At 34.3% G+C, this 20,106-nt stretch overlaps 1 protein-coding gene across 2 annotated transcripts in view; it reads right to left on the bottom strand.

Annotated features, from left to right (window-relative positions):
- The window catches only part of GLRA3 (glycine receptor alpha 3), an 86,228-nt gene that overhangs the window by 3,211 nt on the left and 62,911 nt on the right, over positions 1 to 20,106 (bottom strand). For both annotated transcript variants that reach the window (XM_032186703.1, XM_032186704.1), the window contains exons 7-8: positions 8,646 to 8,860; positions 6,871 to 7,017 (exon numbers count right to left, since the gene is read on the bottom strand). In XM_032186703.1, coding sequence (XP_032042594.1) covers positions 6,871 to 7,017; positions 8,646 to 8,860 — 362 coding nt within the window. The remainder of the gene's footprint in view (positions 1 to 6,870; positions 7,018 to 8,645; positions 8,861 to 20,106) is intronic.

Raw genomic sequence — 20,106 nt, 5'->3', positions numbered from 1 at the left:
TAAAGCAGAAAAAGCATTAATTTGGCCTCAGGTTCATATCTAAGGGTGCCCTTGAAAAGCAGGAAATATGATGTTACTATAAAACTTGATAACAAGTTTTGAGTGCTTTTTTGAAGGTATTTATATAAAATTACAGTGATACCCCATTTGTATTTATAAATTGACTTGACAACAATCCCACTTTTTGACTAGAAATATTTCTGATAATCCATGTGTCTGAAGCCACAACTGTTAAAATCGTATAATGGATGAACATTAAAGAACCCCATACTTCCTTGTTGAGCATCTGGATAGTGAATCTTCCTGAAAAAGTCCATTGTTTTTTGGTTGAAATTTTTATTTTAAAATGTAGTAGGAAAAAAAATAATTTTAATTTTTATTATTTTGGTCTTTTGTGTATTTGGTTAGTGCGTAATCAATAAAGATTATTCAGATTTAAATCCAGATTTAAACAGATTAAAATGTATTACAAAATTAACAAGACAGGTACCTTTCTTAACATTTCACATCATCACATACAGGTAGCAATGAAGGTGCATGGAATCCACATGGGAAGACATTATTTCAGACAAAAGAACAGGGCCTCTGTTGTGGATATGTTGATTGGATATCACATTTGGACAAATGGGACATCTTCTTCATAGTTTACCCTTAAATTTGTACTGTAGATTTGAGGCAAAGTCCCGTCTATAGGTCCTGCACATCTCAAGCCATTGCTATGCTGTAATGATTCATTGATTTCATTTCCATCAAGAATTCCCTCAAAATACTTTCATCAAAATGGATGGGTTGACCAAAAAGAAAACAAAAGAAAAGAGGTGCGATTACCATTAAAGACAATCTAGTTTGCATGCCTATTTTTTCCTCACAAAAGATACTGTGCTCTTTAGATTTTTAAAAATAGAATTAAAAGATTTGCTATTTGTGAAAACTAAATATCTTAATTAAAAGCTAATCTAAAATTTGTGTTTTTTTCAGTATAGGTACACTTTTTTGGCGGGGTTTGTTTTTGTTTTTCCCCATACAGTGTAAATTCAACTAAGAAAAAGCACTGATTATATGTATGTTTTGTTATTCCTGTATGATACTTCTAATTCTGACTTTTTTTTTTTTTTTTTCTCTTGTTTCTCAAGACCTAAAGGAGAGTAAATTTAAATTAACAATTTATACTTATTCATTCAGAAAGAATATTTCCATCCCATCAGTAATGATGGGATGAAAATGTTAATGAAAATAATCTTTGTTAAACTACTGTGTTCATTGGCCAGATTTCTTTTCCTGACAGTCACAGCACTGTAGATCATATGCTTACTACTAAATGAAGACTTTAATTGTGATTGAAAATTTTCATGTTCTCAGGATGTACTTTGCTATTTCTGTAATCATAAAGAAATTAGACACTTTTGGAAAAATCTTCTATACCTATTGTTACGCCTGTTGGAAAATAGCAATGCATATAGGGTTGTGTATTATACTGTAATAGCTGTTTTTATTTATGAGTGTGTTTGTAACACAGTCCCAGACTTCCTCAAATCGGTTAAAAATGTTTATTACTTCTGTGGGAATTGCACTGAGCTTCTAAAAAGAAGTTTGCTTTGCAGTTATTTGGAATCATTGAGTGAGTTCCATAATTACAACCATAAAAGCAGTAGCCAGAGGGTGCAGTTACGCCTAAGAATCATCTTTGATGTTGCTGTTACTCTTATCTAGGAAGAGAGTCTGCAAATACTGCACTGAGGTAGTGCAAGAAAGAGGCAGTGACTTTAGGTAAAAAAAGCGTAAGGGAAATGGCAAGAAAAAATTACCTTTGGATGGCAAAATATCTTGATTTAGTACATAATTACATTATGTATAACTGTATAATTTTCCTTAAATCTCAACTGTTCTTACTTTGTTTGCCACAGTCATTTACTGTATTTTTTTTCTCCAAGTACACTTTTTAAGAGTATATGTATCTCCTATATTTTTAATCAGCATTGAGAAAGCATAACTCATTATTTTGACTAGATTTATGAAAAAATAGCAAAGTATGAAAAAAAAAAAAAAAAAAAAAGAAGACAATCTGTTTGAGGATATGTTTATAACTAGATTTTAATCCAACAATTTGGACAAAGAGTCCAAAAAATACAGAGATACACTCGGTAGGTACAAACAAAAGGTACTGCATTTAGCACAGAGTAATCAACTTCACAAACATAAGATTGAAAGCAAATGGCTCTGCAGTAGTTCTGGAGAAAGAACTGGAAGTTATGGAAGATCACAATCTCGTTATGGATGAATGTTGTTGAAAGGGCAAACAGCAAACTGGTTTGGATAAACAAGTGCATACATAACTTGCATAAGATGATCCTTTGGCTGCGCTCAGCTGCTACTGGCTACTTTTTATGTAGAAAATATGTTTTAGAGAACTATGTGGAATTCTTAGGAAAATTTCCAGGGAAGGAGAATGACAATGGATGAAAGTGTGGAAATATGCCCCAAAGGAAAAGGTTGTACAAGCTGGGAATATTTAAAGAAAGGAAGATTGAATGGAAAATTATAAATGAAGGAATGAGATAGTCTGTTCTCTGTGTCCTTTCTAGATAAGCCATGAGAGGCCAAAAAAGACATGAGTAAAACAAACAAAAAAACAAACAAACAACAACAACAAAAAACTTTCTAAACCATTGGAGTAGAATGCAGGGGAGGTTGTGGGATTTTTATGACTGGGATTAATTAAGTATAACTGATACTGATTTAGGTCAGGAAAATGGATTAATTGACCTCCCAGGGGCATTCCAGCACTGACATTCAGTCATCTGACTGTTGTTAAGGTTACCTGGTAAAAATAAATATTTCTTGCAACAAGCACATCTTTTTAATTACAAAGAGAATAGGCTTTGGAAATTCTTCAGTTGCCCTATCATAAACAGAAATTATTCATACATGTTCTATTCTGTCAACACTTATCTGAAATGAAATATATCCAAAATTTTTTAAATCATCTATATTTGGACTTCTGAAGTACAATCAAATCCCTAGGAATTTTACCATATTTTTACAGATAAAATTCCAGTGCCAGGAAAAAACCCTGTATTTATAAGTGGGAATTCATTCTAATAAGGGTTGATTTTTTTTTTTTTAATCTGACAGAACAGTTAAAAAATAATAATAATCCTAGTAAAATGTCTCAAGATGGAAAGAGTAAAGGATGAAAAAGTCTACTAAGTTACCCTAATTGCTGTATTTCTCTAATCTATCTGTACATAAGTATGAAATAGAATGGCAGTTTTCACTTTGAAAAGAAAGAGAATTTTTAAATGCAATCGCTCAACCTAACTCCTTTTTATGCCTTTTGATTTTGTGGTCAAATAAATATATCTTTATTTGTAGTTTTAGAAATCAATGCAATCTAATTCCTGAGAACCAGTGGCTGTTTGACCTAGTCCATATGGATGACAAACACATGCAAAACTACATAATCATGAGCTATAGTAGCTGACTTTGAAAAAAAAAAAGAGAAAGGAAACACAAGTTATTTTGACTTATGATCCTAGGGCCTGCATTTCGTGTTAGAAATTGTGGTGAATAAACATCATCTGTGGTAAGAAATACTAGTTATTAACTGCTTGCTTAATCCATAAGACATCATTTATCGTTTGTATACTGGAGGGTTTAGGATACAATCCAAATTTTTGAAGAGATAAAATCTCCATGCCTTTAATGTTTCAAGTTCTAGTATATTTGTTATTTCTTATTAAACAAATGGTTAAATAAGACTTTGAGAAATAGAGAAACAATTAGTTGAGCTGTCTCTGGAGCTTGAAAGTATGTATTGTCAAGGCATTAGCTCTGGACGGGAGCCCTAACTCTACACAGAATTTGAGTTAGCTAATACTCTATCAGTTAATCTTTTCCAAAAAAATGTCTTTTTGTTTGAAACCATAAACTTGCATGAGAACAAAACATTTTGGGGTAAACTTAAGTTGAGAAACCTGTGTTATGGTAGAATTTACAGAGATGGAGGAAGGGAAAACCGCATACCCCTAAAGTATATATAAAAGTATATATAATACTCTTACATGGGCTGTAGAAAACTCACGCTCTTTCTGTATCATGCCAGGTAATGTCGAAGCTACAGGGTTATTTGTTATTATCGGATGAATTGATCTCTCATATTTCTTCCTTTTTTTTTTTTTTTTTTGAATAAGTGTTCTCAAGACATCGATGTTATCCTGATATAGAACTGGTTGTTTAGATAGAATGGAAAAAGTAAATATAATGGAAAATCTAGAAATTTGAAAAAGTAATGTTCTATCAAATTCTTTAATGTATATTTTTTTCCTTTCTCAGTCTAGACTTCTGGAGTTAATATAGCTAACAGTAAATTGAATTTTTTGCTATCACTATATAGATGGAAATAGAAGAGCCTATTGTCCTCTCTGTATGCAAAATGCAAATATTTAAAGATTAAAAAAAAAAAGTCTCAAAAAGTAGAAAAAAGAACAAGTTATTTTGTGTTTTTATTGCTGAAAATGAACACCAATTTTATAACAAAGTAAGTATTCTTGAATGGAAAAGAGAGAAAGAAATCTGCACCAAGAAAGTCTTTCAATATTGCAATGGAAAGTAAAAATAAAAATAATAAAAAAAAGGCAAATTAGCTTTTTGTAAAAGAAGCTAACATCTTTTACTTTTTCAATATGTGCTTTAAGAACATGAAAGTAATTAAAGAAATTAATTGGTAATAAGTTTTAAATATGAAGAACAAGAAAATCTAGACACTTGTCAGAGGAAAATCTGGGATTATAATATAGAGTGTTTGCAGGCAGTAAAGAAATATTAAAATTATAAAATACTTGGCTAGCTAAAAAGAAATTATAATATTAATTTCTCTATATCTGCTATGTATCTCTTAGATACAGCTGCTCAGTGGATTTGTGTTGTGAAGAAAAACATTGAAATGCATGCCTTCAGTATCTATGGGGAGTACCTGATAATTTACTAGGTACCCTGCAGTCTCTAAGTCTGATCCCCTAATTTATGGGAACTTACTTGACAACACACCTGAAGTTGTAAGTCTGTCTAATGGAGTATAAAATTGGAATGAGGACTGTTATGTGTGATTCAAAAACACCATGATTACCATAATGCCAAACACTGCTCCAGCAAAACATTTAAGTCAATAATGCCATCCATGAGCATACATTTTTTCTGGAAATGCTGTGTATACTGTGGATTCTTCCTCAAATACCTCTAAGCTGAAATTTGATTGATTGTGATTGCTGAAGCCTTTGGTGAGCTTGAAGTCTTTCTAGGAGAAGGTTGGAAATATATTGGGTTTGTTTCTGAGGAAGGAAGGTAGTGTCACTTGCCAGTTTTTAACTCTGTGGTATTTAAGATAGTGAAAAGACATAACCTGAGTCAAATATGGTGAATGTGTCTGAGATCTAGAGGACACTATGATACAATGTGAAAAAAACAAATGGACTAAAAGTATAGTCACATAATATATCACTTAACACAGCTGTTTGTATTTGATACGTGACACATTTTTTGTGTCACCTGCCCCCTGCCAAGTAATCCATATCTGCCCATCCCATTCCCCACAGTCCAAACCTTTAAGCAGCTTTCAGAGCTGCCATATTTTACAATAAACACCCTGTCACAACAATGCTGCTTTCCTACTGTGTGTATCAGAAAGTGTTTTCTGCTGCTGTCAGCAAAAACAAAAAAGCACATTTTTCATGGGGACAAATGTTGAAAGCAGATACATACTGTCTGATTCATCCTCTAAATTATGGCAAATGAGTTTCTTTATGTACCTGGACAAGACTGAACACACAGGAAGAAGCAAATGTATGAAAATGTCATTTCCATTTGTCTGTCTAGCCATCTTTTAACATGGAGTCTTGCTTGCCAAGATTGCTTAGATAGGCTTACAGTGTTACAGATTTCCAATATCTTCTAAGTAAAGGGGAAACAACCTGTAAAAAACTTCTCCTTATGATGTAAGGAGTCAATTGAGGTAAGTCTTCAGGAATGAAAGATGCCTGAAGTTGTCATATCACTGCAGTCAAACATTCATCTATAATAATATTCTAGGTAGTGACTGAAAGTCTGAAAGGCACTGCATAACAGCAGTGGTGGGTACTCATTTAATGAGTAGGTTGCAGAAGTATTCTCTCTTTGAAAAATCAGTTTTATGTATTGTAAAATGTTTTGCTTATTTCAGAATTTAAATTTGTAGTCTCAGCTGCTAGACTTTACGTTATCAGTTACTTATTTTACCAGTAGTCTAGATGGCTTCAGCCATAAAATAAGTATAAATAACTGTTGCTCTGTTAAAGCTCCTTGCTAATTATGTGAGGAATTTAGACTAAATTAACATGACATAAGGAAAAAATAACATTCTTAGACCTTTAAAAATGTATATCCCACAGATAATATTAATTGAAGTAATTTTTATGTTAAAAAAAAATGCATGAAACATAGCTGTTAAGTCTTTGAACTGAATACTAGAATGAAATTAAGGAATATTGTTTGTTGAATCTCAATGCAGTACAAATTACTGCAAGTACCAGTAATATTCATCCACTGAAGTATAATCTGACTCTTCTAACGGAGTGAAATTCGTGCTTGTGCAGATGGCTCCTACATGGCCCATGCCTCATTTAAATCCCTCTTAATCCCTCTTTTGAGAATTCAAGTTGGATTTATGCATTGCATAGTCCTTGTAGTGACCCTCAGCCTAGAGATAATTTCATTCTGTGCTGCCATTTTATCTATATTGCCAATTTAGGCAGCAGTATGTTTACCAAATTAAGCTTATAACCTGACATAAATCAATCCCTTAGACTCTTTTAAAGCTGGGAATACTGTTAGCTTTACCTTGTTCTTCTTCCTCTTCCGTCGGAATCGCAGGAGTTCTTTATGTTGCCTTGACACAAAGTTTACAGCTGCATATTCTAAAAGTGCAGAAAATACAAAGAGCAGACACACAGCCATCCAGATGTCAATTGCTTTGACATATGACACCTATGGAGAAAATAGAGCAGAAAAATAAATATGTTAAAACCATAAAAAATGTGATTTAATATCAGGAGGAAGTTGATTAATATCTCCAAATCCCAACATTATTTTTGTCAAAAAAATCTTCACATGTAAGTTAGACAGTAAGAGGGACAACAATGCAATTTTCATACCTTAATTATTATTTTTTATAGTGTAGTCTTTCACAAAATATCTACTATTTACCTCACTAAATGAGGTAATATTTCTCATATACTGTATAATTTATCATATATCATACAATGTACTGTATATTTGATCATAGACCAAATAACCCACAAGGATCACATGGTTTTCCTCCATTTCTCCCAATGAGATCTGTGAAAAATACTAAGGAGAATAGCTTGTACTGGGACCAGTGAGAATTAGTCTGTTATGCTGATTTAATGCTCCTGGAGTACAAATTAGGAGAAAGAAGGGAAGTAGATGCAAAACTCTGATATTTTCATTCTCTGCTAATACAGTAATGGTAAATTAAAGATATAGGTTCAAATTAGCCCTGTAAATTTTGACTCACTGGAACTACTGAAAATGAATTACAGAATAGATGAACTCACTACAGTGCTTCTTTGCCAAGCTCAGCTGCAGTCCATAATCTTGACTGGGAATGTAGGATGAGTTTGCTCTCTGTATCCACATTTACAGGATTTTTATCATTTAAACCAGCATAGCTAGTATCAGGCCTCAAACACAATAAAAACATCTACAGCTTTCTCTAGTAACCTCTTATATTCTTGCTTTTTTTTCTGAGGTTTTATAGTGTTCCATTTTCTTATCTGTTTATGCTACATTCAGATGTATTTGGATACATATACTTGAGGTGCAAAGCACATGAACTTCTGTTTGGGTTATCTATTTTACTTAGAAAAAAAAATTAACAGACACCCTAAAAATACCATGGTAAAACTAATACAAAAGAGGACTTTACATGTTTGTGTTGTGCACATTTTTTCCCAGTAACTGCAATGAAGACATTCAAGGAATAACAATTAAAAGGAAAAAGAAAATTTTTAAAGAAAGGACAAGTCAGAAAACTTAAGTAGCTAATCACAGAAATATACTTAAAGCTATTTACACTGTGTAGTGAACCATTCTTTATACATCTTTTTGTAAGTTATTTAGCTTTACATTTTTCTACATTTTAATGTAATAATGTTTATAAATACTGTGTGCAAATTCATAACGTAGGCAGTTTCCAGGAAAAGAATATCATTGAGAGCAGGTTGGAATCTCTGACCTTTAGAAATTCATTCATATTTGCTAAGACTTTATCAGATACTGGGATCCAGAAAAGGACAAGCTAGTCAATTGCTAACAAGCAACATTTACAGAGTACAGAAAAACATTGTTTTCATTATTTGCTGAGGTTTATGGTATACAGCATTTGGTTGGCTAAACAGTTGAGTCTGAAGAGAAATAGAATATAATTGATTGGTGGCTCAAAAAACACCCTAAATATTTTAAAGTTATCTCCTTCAGAATAGTAAATGCTAATAATTAAAACACATATTATAAGTTTGATTTAAGGAGTTTATTTGCCCTGTAACATTATGATTTCATACTAATGTTGTACACACAAAGGAAATCCTACCTACCTTTGGAAGCGATGCTCGTGAACCTGAGCTTTGTGTTGTCATGGTCAGTACAGTTGTTATGCCTAAAGCCACTCTGGCTGGAGCTGCATCCATATTGATCCAAAATGACACCCAAGAGAGAATGACGATCAACAGACTTGGTATGTACATCTGGATGAGATAGTAACCCATCTGCCTCTCAAGGTGAAATCGGACTTCAATGCATGTGAACTTTCCTTTTTATAACAAAGAAGAAATGTTCAGTAGAAATAGAATGTTCTCTAAAGAATTTATACTTCATGAAATATACATGTATATGTTCTCTAATGAATTAAATGTTTTGATTTCTCTTCAGTGATTTTTAATATATAGAGCCCCCATTATGATACGAATATTTATTGGGAAAAAAAAAGTGGACTGAAAACCTGCAAATTTAAGATTGAATAAGCTCTGGAACTCCTCCTTCCTTGTAAAAACAAAGAGATGATGGAAACACAAATCATTTTGATGTAGGAAAGTTTTGCTCTGCGATCACATTTGTTATCCCACTTTCTGTTTGGAAATATTGCTGTCTGCAAAGAAAAGGCTTGCTCTCCCATTATTTTTTGTTTCAATTTTAAGCTTAAATTATTTTTTTCTTTAATCTAGTGAATTGGGGAAAACTATAGTGACATCAGTGCAGTCATTAAGTTATCAATAAGAGATTCTGCAAATTATGTCCCTTTATCCCCATTCAGACCGTTTCAACTAAAAACCATGACTGAGATTCAAGCAGAAATAGAAAACTTGCAATTAGGCTACCTTAGGAAACTGAGTGGCCTCATTTTCCCAAGTACTGAACATCAAGCAACTTCCGCTTATTTAACTGAATGAGAAGAGAAAAATCTGTTGACTGCTCATAGAAGTGCCACAACAAGCAGGACCAGTGTTTTCTCTTATCTAATTTTTTTACCCTGTAAGCTCTAGATTTTTTCACAGATCTTGACATGATTAGATTAAATCATTAGATTTTTCTAATTCTGCTCAGTGCTTATATTAATCACACATGAATGGTGCTGAAGGCCATGCTGTTACTATAAATAGTGTATATGTGAAACAGTTTCTTGTAGCAAGAAATATATATATGACATATTTCATAGTTGTTTGAAGGAAAGCATTTCCTAATTCTAAATTTAACTTGGAAAACCATCTATTTATTTGTTTCTTAATTGTTATGATTTTTGGTGGGTTATGTTTTCCAATAGTTTTTGATAGTATTTTCCTAATTCATCTTTATCTGCCAAAATGCTGCTTTATAGCAAAGGGTTCCATTAATAGTGCTTTAATATTTATCATATTAACAACATCTATATATCAGATTTATTTATAAGTTTTCATATTTATTATATTGTATGTCATGATGAGACAATAACATAAGGGATACAGAATTGAATATCAGATAAGGTCAAATGAAATGTTTTTATCCTAGACATAAGAAGTGTGTGGAATTATATTCTGAACTTTCTACTTTCATAATGTTTCTTTTAACAGGCCACTAATTCTTGCTATGGTATCAATAGGAAATACCATTTTGTGAAATTTGTATTCTGACAAGGAACTCAAAAACCCCACCATATTAAAAAAGACAGTTATGAAATCCCATTAAATGTTCAATTTTTAAATGACATGATATACCACAGGAGTTTTATATCTGCCAGCTCAATTATTAGTTCCACTCCTAATTGCCAGCATTTTCTGAATATGTGCATGCCTGAAATCTGTGTCCCAAATCCTGGCTCAACCATCTGCTGCTCCAGCTTCAAACCTGATTTCTGCTTCAGTCAAGGAATGAAGGAATACTGGTTTAAAGAAATGAATGGTAATTTTGCTGTTTACTTCAGAAAGGGACGGGATTTTCCCCCACATTTCTCTTCCAGTCTCTTCAAAATGCTGCCTATGAGATACGTTCTTTGAGCAGTTCAGTGCACCTCAGCTAACTACCTGAAGTTCTCTACTGACTGACCATTGTCAGAATCATATTCTTACTTCAGGTTGGTCCTTACCCTGGAGATATATATTTTTGTGGTATTTTTTTCTGTTAATTCAGCACTCTTGGATAGCTGTGGTCCCTTCTTCCTGTCAGCAGTTCAATGACTGTATTCTTTAACCATCCTGAAGACTGTCTACCCCATAGGCTCAAAATCGTATACCCTAAACTCCCATTATATCTCCTCCTTCATTGCTTGGCATATAATAATGAGCTATGAAGAAAATAAGCTAACTTGGTTTTATGTCATTGTTATGTCATGTTAGCAGTCATAACTTGAAAATATCTTTCCTGTTTGTTTAATACCTTATTTAGATCATGACAGGCAATTGCTTTTGTAAAATAATTGTAATAATAGTAATAATTTTGTAAAATGCTGGCTATAAAATATTTGCTCTTTTTCTTCTTTAGAACTCTCTTTCCTTTCCCCACCTTCCCACTTTTTAGGCTTTCTTATACAACACAGAAAATAATCTTTGATTTGAAAATGTGCATTTGTAATGTTTGCAGTTGTTATAAGAGAATTTCTAAGATAGACAAACAAGGATATCTGAAAAAGTGAAGATAGGAAAGCAAATTAAGGCAGATCTCAGAAATCACAGTAAATCATGGTGTTAAGGAGTGACAGGAATGTATCAACCCACTTTAGGTCTCTTTCAAAGCATTTTATATGGCATCATGTCAGCAACATTTACACAGTTCAGCATGCAACACTGTCTTCTTCTAAGGCTTCATATTCCTTTTTCAAAACAAACTAGGAAGAAAAAACAAGGACCAACAGCATGAATAATATATGCATAACTGGAATGTCAATAATCATTGGCTATGGATTATACTTTGGTTGTACTTAGCAAAATGCTGGATAAGAGATCAAAGTCTTTTCGCTGAGTACTCAAGTGGGCTTGATCTAATCCAGAGATCTTAGCACAAAAATAACATGCTCATAAACCAGAAGCAATAAACACTATATTCATTCTGATATGGATTATTTTTATGTAGTTGCAAGCTTTTCAGATTCTTCTGAACTAAGGAGAAAGATAGGAATATCTGTGGATAACAGAATACTAGCAAAACAAAAGTGATTCTGAAATAAAGGGATATAACTAGAAAATATAATATCCACAGGAAAAGAGAAAAAAAGGAGATTATGAAAAGGCCAGAATGAAAACTGAGTGATATGTCAGAGGAGTTATGCTGAAAGAAGAAATTTTTTTTTTTTTTTTTTTTTTTTGTTTTTTTTTTTTTTTTTGGCTGGCTTTTGTATTTTTGTAAACAACATTGAACAACCTAAAAAAAAAAAAAAAAAAAAAAAGCTTCCAAATTGCCAAATTGCTTAACTCCACTGAATATGTGACTTAGATTCATGCATAGTCTTAGGCCAAGTAAGTTTATAGACATGCCAGTCCATATAGGAACCTGATGTCTCAGCACGGGGATTTCCCTCTCAAATGTAGCCACTTCTCCCCAGCTAAGATCACTGTGTTCCTCCTCCCCTCTGTTCCAACATAACACTGAAGAATTAGCTTAGTAGGTGGCAACTTCCCAGAGAGACTGGTGGCTGCCCAAGTAGACACTTTTCCTCTCCATTTTTCCACTGATAACTGTTGGCTTTCCCATCAGTGGAAGAAAAGCAGCAGCCAGAAGTCAGTCTTGGCAGCGTGGTTGCTGGTTTAAGTGTGGAAGGGGTAATGTTAGTTTTTGCCCTTCCTGTCTGACATCAGAACCACCTGCATAAACTTGGCTGATGAAGCAGTGTGGAAAAATAACATTTGCACTAGCAGATGTGGGCTTCAGTTAGAAGGCAGCCAGCAGCGGCTGTGCAGTTCTCTCCCAGCTCAAGCCATCATTCAGCTGTGGGCCTCCAGTCTCTTCCTGTAGTCCATTGCCAAGTCAAAGTCATGTTAGCTGTGGTCTGATCTATTTGATTGAGTGCTTTAATGGATCAGAAGAGACATACTGTTGCAGTCATCTCAGCTGGGGAAGGAACGAGAAGCAGCTAAGAGCATTGCTCTAATAATTCATTCTCAGTACATAAAAGGTGAATAATAGTTAATTCTGATATGCACTGTAGATGTCAAGGAGAGTTGTTATGAAACCTTTGTAATATTGTGGTTTTGCTGAGGCTGAGCACCAAATTAAGGCTCTTTTTTTTTTTTCAGTCTCATCTGCCTCAAACTGCTTCAGAGGCAGGAGCTGGTAAAACTTAAGTTTATTTGTCCTCTTTTGGCAATCCTTAAGATAACCCTTGGGGGAAGTTCTTCATACTTTACCCTTACAATGTCATGGTCATTGCTATTCCTGGAAGGGAATGGACAAATTCCTTCCTGGAACTGATAGGTTGAGTAGCAGTATCTGTAACTACATAGAAAGTCTTCACAATGGACAATCAGTTTAAGAAACAGACAAGAAAATAGCATGCCCGAGAAATAATTAATAAGGATTAATTATATCTAAATTACTATCAAATTATTAAAAATCAACAATATAACAATAAATATAAAATCAATAAGTATGAACAACAACAACAACAACACAAAAAGGTATCTAAGTGTGCAGAGATTTAAATGTTAATCTATGCAGAATGGAAAGGTATCTGTTGAAGGTGCTGGTTCTTGATATTGCTTTGTATACTAGTCAGTCATACTCTGACTTTTCTTATAAGAATTAAGAATTATAGTTAATTCTAGTATCAGATCTACCAAGAAGTATTTGATGGAAAGGGAGAGGACTGTGTCCCAAAAGACTATGTGGCCTAATGAAATTACATTAAACTATTTACTTAAGCCAAGATTTTATATTTCCTGAGTAGGTAATGTAAATAAATCTGAATAATTCTTTATGGGGTCCTGCAGAGTAACAGTCTGAGAAGTGAATATTTTATATTCTGATTCTGACACATCTCTCAGTATGGATATAGACAACACAAATCTGTTTGTACCAACAACTGAGGACCAACTGTCAGCTAGTCCAAGGGCCAGAATTTTGCTAGCTGTGAAGATTTGTTAATGGAGTTCTGAGGCAATTGAACTGTTATCATAGACCTCTCTTCTAGCACTACATTTTCTCCCAGAATGCAGAAAAATGGCTAGAGGTACAGGTTTAGCATGATATTAAGTACTGATAGGAAAGAGAGAGTGGGACTTCTCTAGTGGCTAGAATACGCTCAGCCTAAATGGCCTACTTAGATTTAGGTCTCTTAATACAATACAGAGCTTCTCCCATTTGTCTGTCTTCTGAAAATCACTTTCCTAAGTGGCTCTACTCACCAAAAAAGATTCTAAGCACTCAACATAAAAATTTACTTGAAAATTATGTTAGGCAGAGTATTTATAGGTGCTATTCTGAACCTCTGCAGTGTTTTCTATTTTTAGACTTGTAAAAATAACATTTTCTCATTTTATTTGGAAAAGAATACGTTACAAAATCCAAATGACACACTTTTCTCTATAGAGAGAAAAATAAAGACAGTCCTTTCTTCCAAAAGCAAAAGTTAGAAACTCTTCCAAGACAAAATAATGGGTGGACTCAAAAACCAGCAAGTTGGGGGAAAGGAACAGCAAATGCAGTACAGATGACTGTGAATGTAGTCAAAACAGTGGTCTAATTAATCTGTGGTATCTCACAAGTGTCACTGAAGAGATGCATTAAAGTGGGGAGATTAAAAAAATAGTTTTATTTAGCTATGTAGATAAAATTAGTTTTTATCTATATTAGCTAAATAAATACAGTTATCTGATGTTAAGTGTGAGATTCTGGGTCTACGGTTTTGGTACAGCAGTCTTTGCATGTGGGTTGTTATACAGAGCAGTTTTATAGACAGGAAACCTGAAAGCTCTTCATATGGATGAAGTACAGTTCATGTTCATGTAAAAAACAAACAAACAAACAAACAAAAACAAACAAACAAACAAACAAACAAAAAAAAACAAGCTGGGGGTGTACGGGAATGACACCCAGACACTGCAAGATCTAGCTGTGGCTCTACTTGCATCTTTAATTGAGAAGCACTGCAAATTACATGAAATTTCTGATATACTGTGGTGGTAGTCCTAGAGCAAGGATCAGAACAAATAGTACCTGGAACAACTACAAATCTCAGGATCTGTTTGATTGAATAATCAGTTTGTATGAATGATGTAAGGCGGCTACAGCATATTACGACTTTCACTGTTTTGTAATTAGTAATACCTTGGAGTCCAGGTTCTCACTAAATAATTACCATCACAATACTGTGAATTTTCTTATCTATTTACTGTACCTTCTTATGCAGGAAAAAGAAGACCAATATGTACTCAAAACAAATGTCTAATCATGGTACAACATGCACTTGTGTGTGATAATACTTGGTCGGGAGTCATTTGGGTTGCTGTTCATCTGTAACCTAATATGATCTGACATCTAGGCCTTTCCCTTTCCAATATTTTTCCAGCTCTTTCTTAATGCCAGTTCTTTCACTCATCACATCTTGTGATAGGACACTTCAGTGTGCTAGGTAGTAGAAAGCTCATCTATATTTATGAGCGTCTGTGAGAGAGCCCAAGACAGATGAAATTTTGATCAGTCTTGTGCTGAAAACAAATCATTAATCTTGTGACTATTCAAGACTCTTTTAAAGATGGATTACCCCAGCAAAGGCCGCTAGTAAGAGTGAGGGTATTGTCTCCGAGTGTCCTTAGACATTAATGAAAAATTAATGAAAAAAAGAAAATCCCCGATATAAATCTTTTTTTTTTTTTTTTGAAAGTTATTGATTTTTTAAGAATAATTTTTCTGAGGAAAATTTTATGTCCATATTGTATTACCTGCAGTAGCTGTTTGGCTGAGAACAGACATATTCTCTGAATGAAATAAAACTGTACTGCCATAAAGGCAATGACATATAGACCACCAGCATTTTCCTTCTGCCTTTTCTTATGTGCTTTCATTCTGGTGAATGAAAGTCTGCTGAAATAACAATTAACCTCTCTTGGAGACAAAGTACAGTGTGTTGTGTATCACAGTGCCATCATAATGGCAGATGATTTTCACAGATAGCATGAAGGAGAATGAAGTACATAAACTGATCTTCCCATGGGGCAGTTCTGCTCCCTTTACTTTCTCTCCTGTTTGAGTCATTATCAGAATCACCATTAGGTGAGCAGTCTAGCTGAACTCATGTTGTTCAGTAAAAGGACTTCCTTTTTATTCTTCCCAGAATGTTGCAGTCATTTGAGAGGGATTCTGCTTTTCCTATCACTGAAATACTTTCTGCCTATTTGCCCTCCCATTATAAAATTTCTTAAATAAAAAAGACACTCCATAAACTACATATGTGTGCAAAGCTGGTTATTGGAAGAGTCTGTATCTATAAAATTCATTACATTTAAATAAGGTAATCTAAAATAATTTTTATACCTCTCTAAGAAGAAAACAGGGTAACAGAAAAGTGGTGGGTAACTGCAGTATCCAGACACTCTGCAATTTGCAGTGAAATAGAACATGCAATTTGAAAATATTTTGCTGATAAAATCTGCTTTTAAAATCACTTGTCTTTTCCTCATCATACAACATCTATGCTGTATATTTGATCATGCAGTCTTTCTGTAAATTATGATTTTTTGAGTCTGGTATGTAAAATTAGACAAGTTTTGAAATATATGGCTGGTGTCTATGTATCTATGAAGCCAAGACTTACAAAAGAAAAGTAGAAATGTACTACCATTCAGTTTTTCTTTCAACTAACAGTCGGGAGATATCAGCAGGATATCAGGGGATATCACTGCTGCTGCTGTCACCTGTCATAGAAAGCCTGCATCAGTTCTTGCTCAGGAAGGAAGGGACTTCACATAGCTTGCTTAGAAACAAATCCCAGTGCAGGTGGGATTTGGCATAAGACTGATAATGAGTGCAGTAAAAGAGAGATGAAAATAAATTTGCAAAAAAAATCTTTTTTTTTTTTTTCTTTTTTCCCATCTTGATGAATCTACGTTTGCGATTCCCTCAAATTGGAGGGCCAAGCTGCTGTTCGGAGAGACTCCCATAGTCTGGAACCTCATGAAATTGAACAAGGACAAATGAACAGTCCTGCAACAAGGATGGAATAATCCCATGCATTGGTACAAGCTGGGCTCTGCAGGAAAGGCCTGGGAGCCTGACAGGCATCAAGTAGAACACAGGTCACTGATGCACTCATGTGATGTGGAAAACTAGTTGTGTGCTGCACTGGATTAACCACAGCAGAGAAGGGAAGTGGAAACTAAGGAGAAGCTAATAGCAACCTAAATAGCAAGGACATCTTGCTAAAATGTCACTGTTTCCAGGGCAGCTGATGAATTTTTATTCAATGAAACTTTAAGGTAGAATGTTTAAATTTTGATAAGTGAAGGGGTGAGAATCCAGGTCTCTTCTTCCCTCAAGGAAATTAAAACTAGGTGCTGCATAAAAGCCCAGGGGAGCAATGCAGGTGACACAGGAAGTGAAAGAAGACATAGTAAAGCAAGACAATCCTTGTAATGTGAAGAGTCACATGTGACTTTTCTAGTTGTTATGCTTCTACTTCATTTCCCAAGTTTGTCATTGCAGATATGCCACTGGGTGCAAAAGCAGATAAAACTCTTCACAAATGTTGTTGCGTCAACTCAAAACAGAAGATTTGATGAGCCATTATTCTGTGCTGTTGCTGAAACTGTTACATCCCTGTATTAGGAAGGACTTTGTTTTTTAAGCAATGGTTACAGTAATCCACTTTAAATTGAGCATGAAACACTGACGAGGCATGCAGTGATGAGTTTCTACATACTGTCCTGAAGCTTCATGTTAATTCATTTCACAGAGGCTTTTTTTTTAATTTCCTGTTTTACAGGATGTCTCAAAAAAGCCTTCCATCCCATGTTGTAACTAAATTTTAACTGAAAACTGATATTTTGTCACATTGCATATCAGCAGCAGTTGTTTAGCATTCTTCTAAGAGTGCTGTTTATTTAGTGTGTTGTATTTTGCTCTGCCAAAGTTATTTCAGATTCAAACCTGTAATTTTGGTGCTGCAACCTAGAGCAGGTCTGTTGGCTGCTTCCTCTGCTGAAGACAAACCCTTCTGCCTACAGTAAATTACAGCCAGCATTGCATTTCCCCCACGTGCCAGACATAGGTAGGTCCCACAGCCATACAATTGTCTTCTTTTAAAATCTGTGCCCAGAAGTCCATAGTAAATATCTGCACCAAGGCCTCCAAGCTATTGGAAGTGGACTGACTTTTTAAAGACAAATGAAATGGCCCAATTATTTTTATTATTTTTAATAGAGACATAAATATTTTTTAAATCCATGTTAATATGAGAGGGCACTTCTATACTGTGAGGGTGGCAGAGCACTGTGACAGGTTGCTCAGAGAGGTTGTGGAGTCTTCCTCTCTGGAGATATTCAAAACCCTCTTGGATGCCATCCTGTGCAACGTACTCTAGGTGATCCTGCTTAGCAGGGGGCTTGGACTAGAAGATCTTCAGAGGTCCCTTCCAACCTCAGCCATTCTGTGACTCTGTGAATTTCAGCCCTCTTTTCCGGGCTGTGGGCTGCATGTGCTTTTTAGAACACCTGTTTGGCTGCAGAAATGCAGTTTAGCCAAAGCAATACAGAAATCTAACAGACTGATGATTGGCCATGTTCTCCTCTAGAGTTATGTCGGTAAACCCTTTCTCCCACCTAAATGTGACAGCAGTTCACAGGGATAAGTACATGAACTTGCCTACAGGTACATTTTGGGAACAATGAGACCTTACGTATAGTTAATAAATTCTGTTGTTTCCACTTCTCAGTTCAGTTTAGGGCCACAGTGAAAAAAATAAATAAGTGCAAGTCTATCCCATGCAACCTAGTGTGTTGCTTGCCTAGGCCAAGCATCTTTTCCTGCTTCTGCTTGGAAGAAAATTAATCCCATTTTAAATAGACAAGCATGAAACAAAGGTGTTGAAGAAAAAGGTAGCAGCTCGCAAATATATATATAAAAGGAATTTTTGGTCAAAATTAAAGTTTTAAACTCTGATGATTTTAATGATCAACATTTTAAAACAAGTTTCTATACAATACCAGATTAAATCCCACAGAAATGTTTTAATTCCTTAGTCAGGTAGTTTTGGTGCCTCACACAAGATGTTCAAATGAACTTTGGAAAAATTAGGAGAATACTTTCTACTATAGATTCCTGTTTGAAAACATCATTATTATACAATTTATAGAAATACAGTTATAAATACATGCTAAAATAACACAAAAGCAAGAGAGACCTAAAAATGAAGCAGATTTTGCCTATGTATCTAGAAGACAGAGAAAAGTCACAAAAATAAAGTTTTCTTGTCTGTTTTATAAATTATGCTAACAAGAAGAAAGGAATAATAATAATTTGAATATTATTATGAATAAAAGGATGTTTGAGTGGAAGAATTACACTCCAATAGGATATGTTTCTCCATTTCTGAAAGCTCTTTAAGGATTAGACAGATACTAGTATTTTTATTGTAAAGCTGCACATTACATATTTCTTATTTCTTTTAGAGAACACTTCAAACATCTGTATTAATATCTCCCCATTCTAAATTGAAATCATTAGAAAACTTTTTCTTCCCTTAGGATATCATGACATCTGTGATACACTCAGTGTTGAAAAGCACTTTTCCTTTACTTAGACTGAACCAAGAATTTTTTTTATGAAGGCCATCTGTTGAATTTTCTCCCCTCTGCCATTTTAGCAGAATCCAAATAAACCATTTATTTAAAATGGTTAGATTTCACATTATGTTTAACCTATTAAGAATCATATTGGAGAGCAGAAATTGAGAGACATAAGGATGATTGAAATAATCTTAATTTTGTGGATTTCTTTTTCCTTGAGAAGATGGAAGCTATACTTTTGTAGTTTTTGCTATATGCTTTTGAAGAATTGTTATGTCTGTGGTTTTCCCATTCACGACAACTCTCCCTCTCTCTCTCTCTCTCTCTTTACAATTAGAAATAAAATGACTATGTTAGTAATGTTATTGTTTTTCCCCCAAATAATCCCAGTCCTGATGAGATAGACATCACAATACTATAAAGATTTCAAATTTTATAGGAAGATTTGGCCGCAGCAAGGATCTTTCAGGAAGATTTGTTCATTGGCTATAGGAAGGCCATGTTTAGTTTGGACACCTAGCCATTGTACACTAAGGATTTCCATTAAGAACTTGGGCACAGATAGGGCTTAGAAATACTAAGATAGAGTTTTGTTGTTGTTGTCGTTGTTGTTTCTGATGGAGCCAGGCCATACTTAGTGCACAGCGTATGGACTTTGGATCTTGGTAGTGCTTCACATAGTGTAGATTCAGTGTAGATGCTGTCATGGCACCCACTGAAAAAAAATAAACTCCTGACTGAATTACTTCTGAATTACTTCAAATATGTATTTTCTTAAGCTTACTGAAATAAAAGTTTTTTCAGCCTTCAGGTA

The sequence above is a fragment of the Aythya fuligula genome, chromosome 4, assembly GCF_009819795.1.
Source record: "Aythya fuligula isolate bAytFul2 chromosome 4, bAytFul2.pri, whole genome shotgun sequence".
Classification (NCBI taxonomy): domain Eukaryota; kingdom Metazoa; phylum Chordata; class Aves; order Anseriformes; family Anatidae; genus Aythya; species Aythya fuligula.
This window is presented reverse-complemented; position numbering and strand designations above follow the sequence as displayed.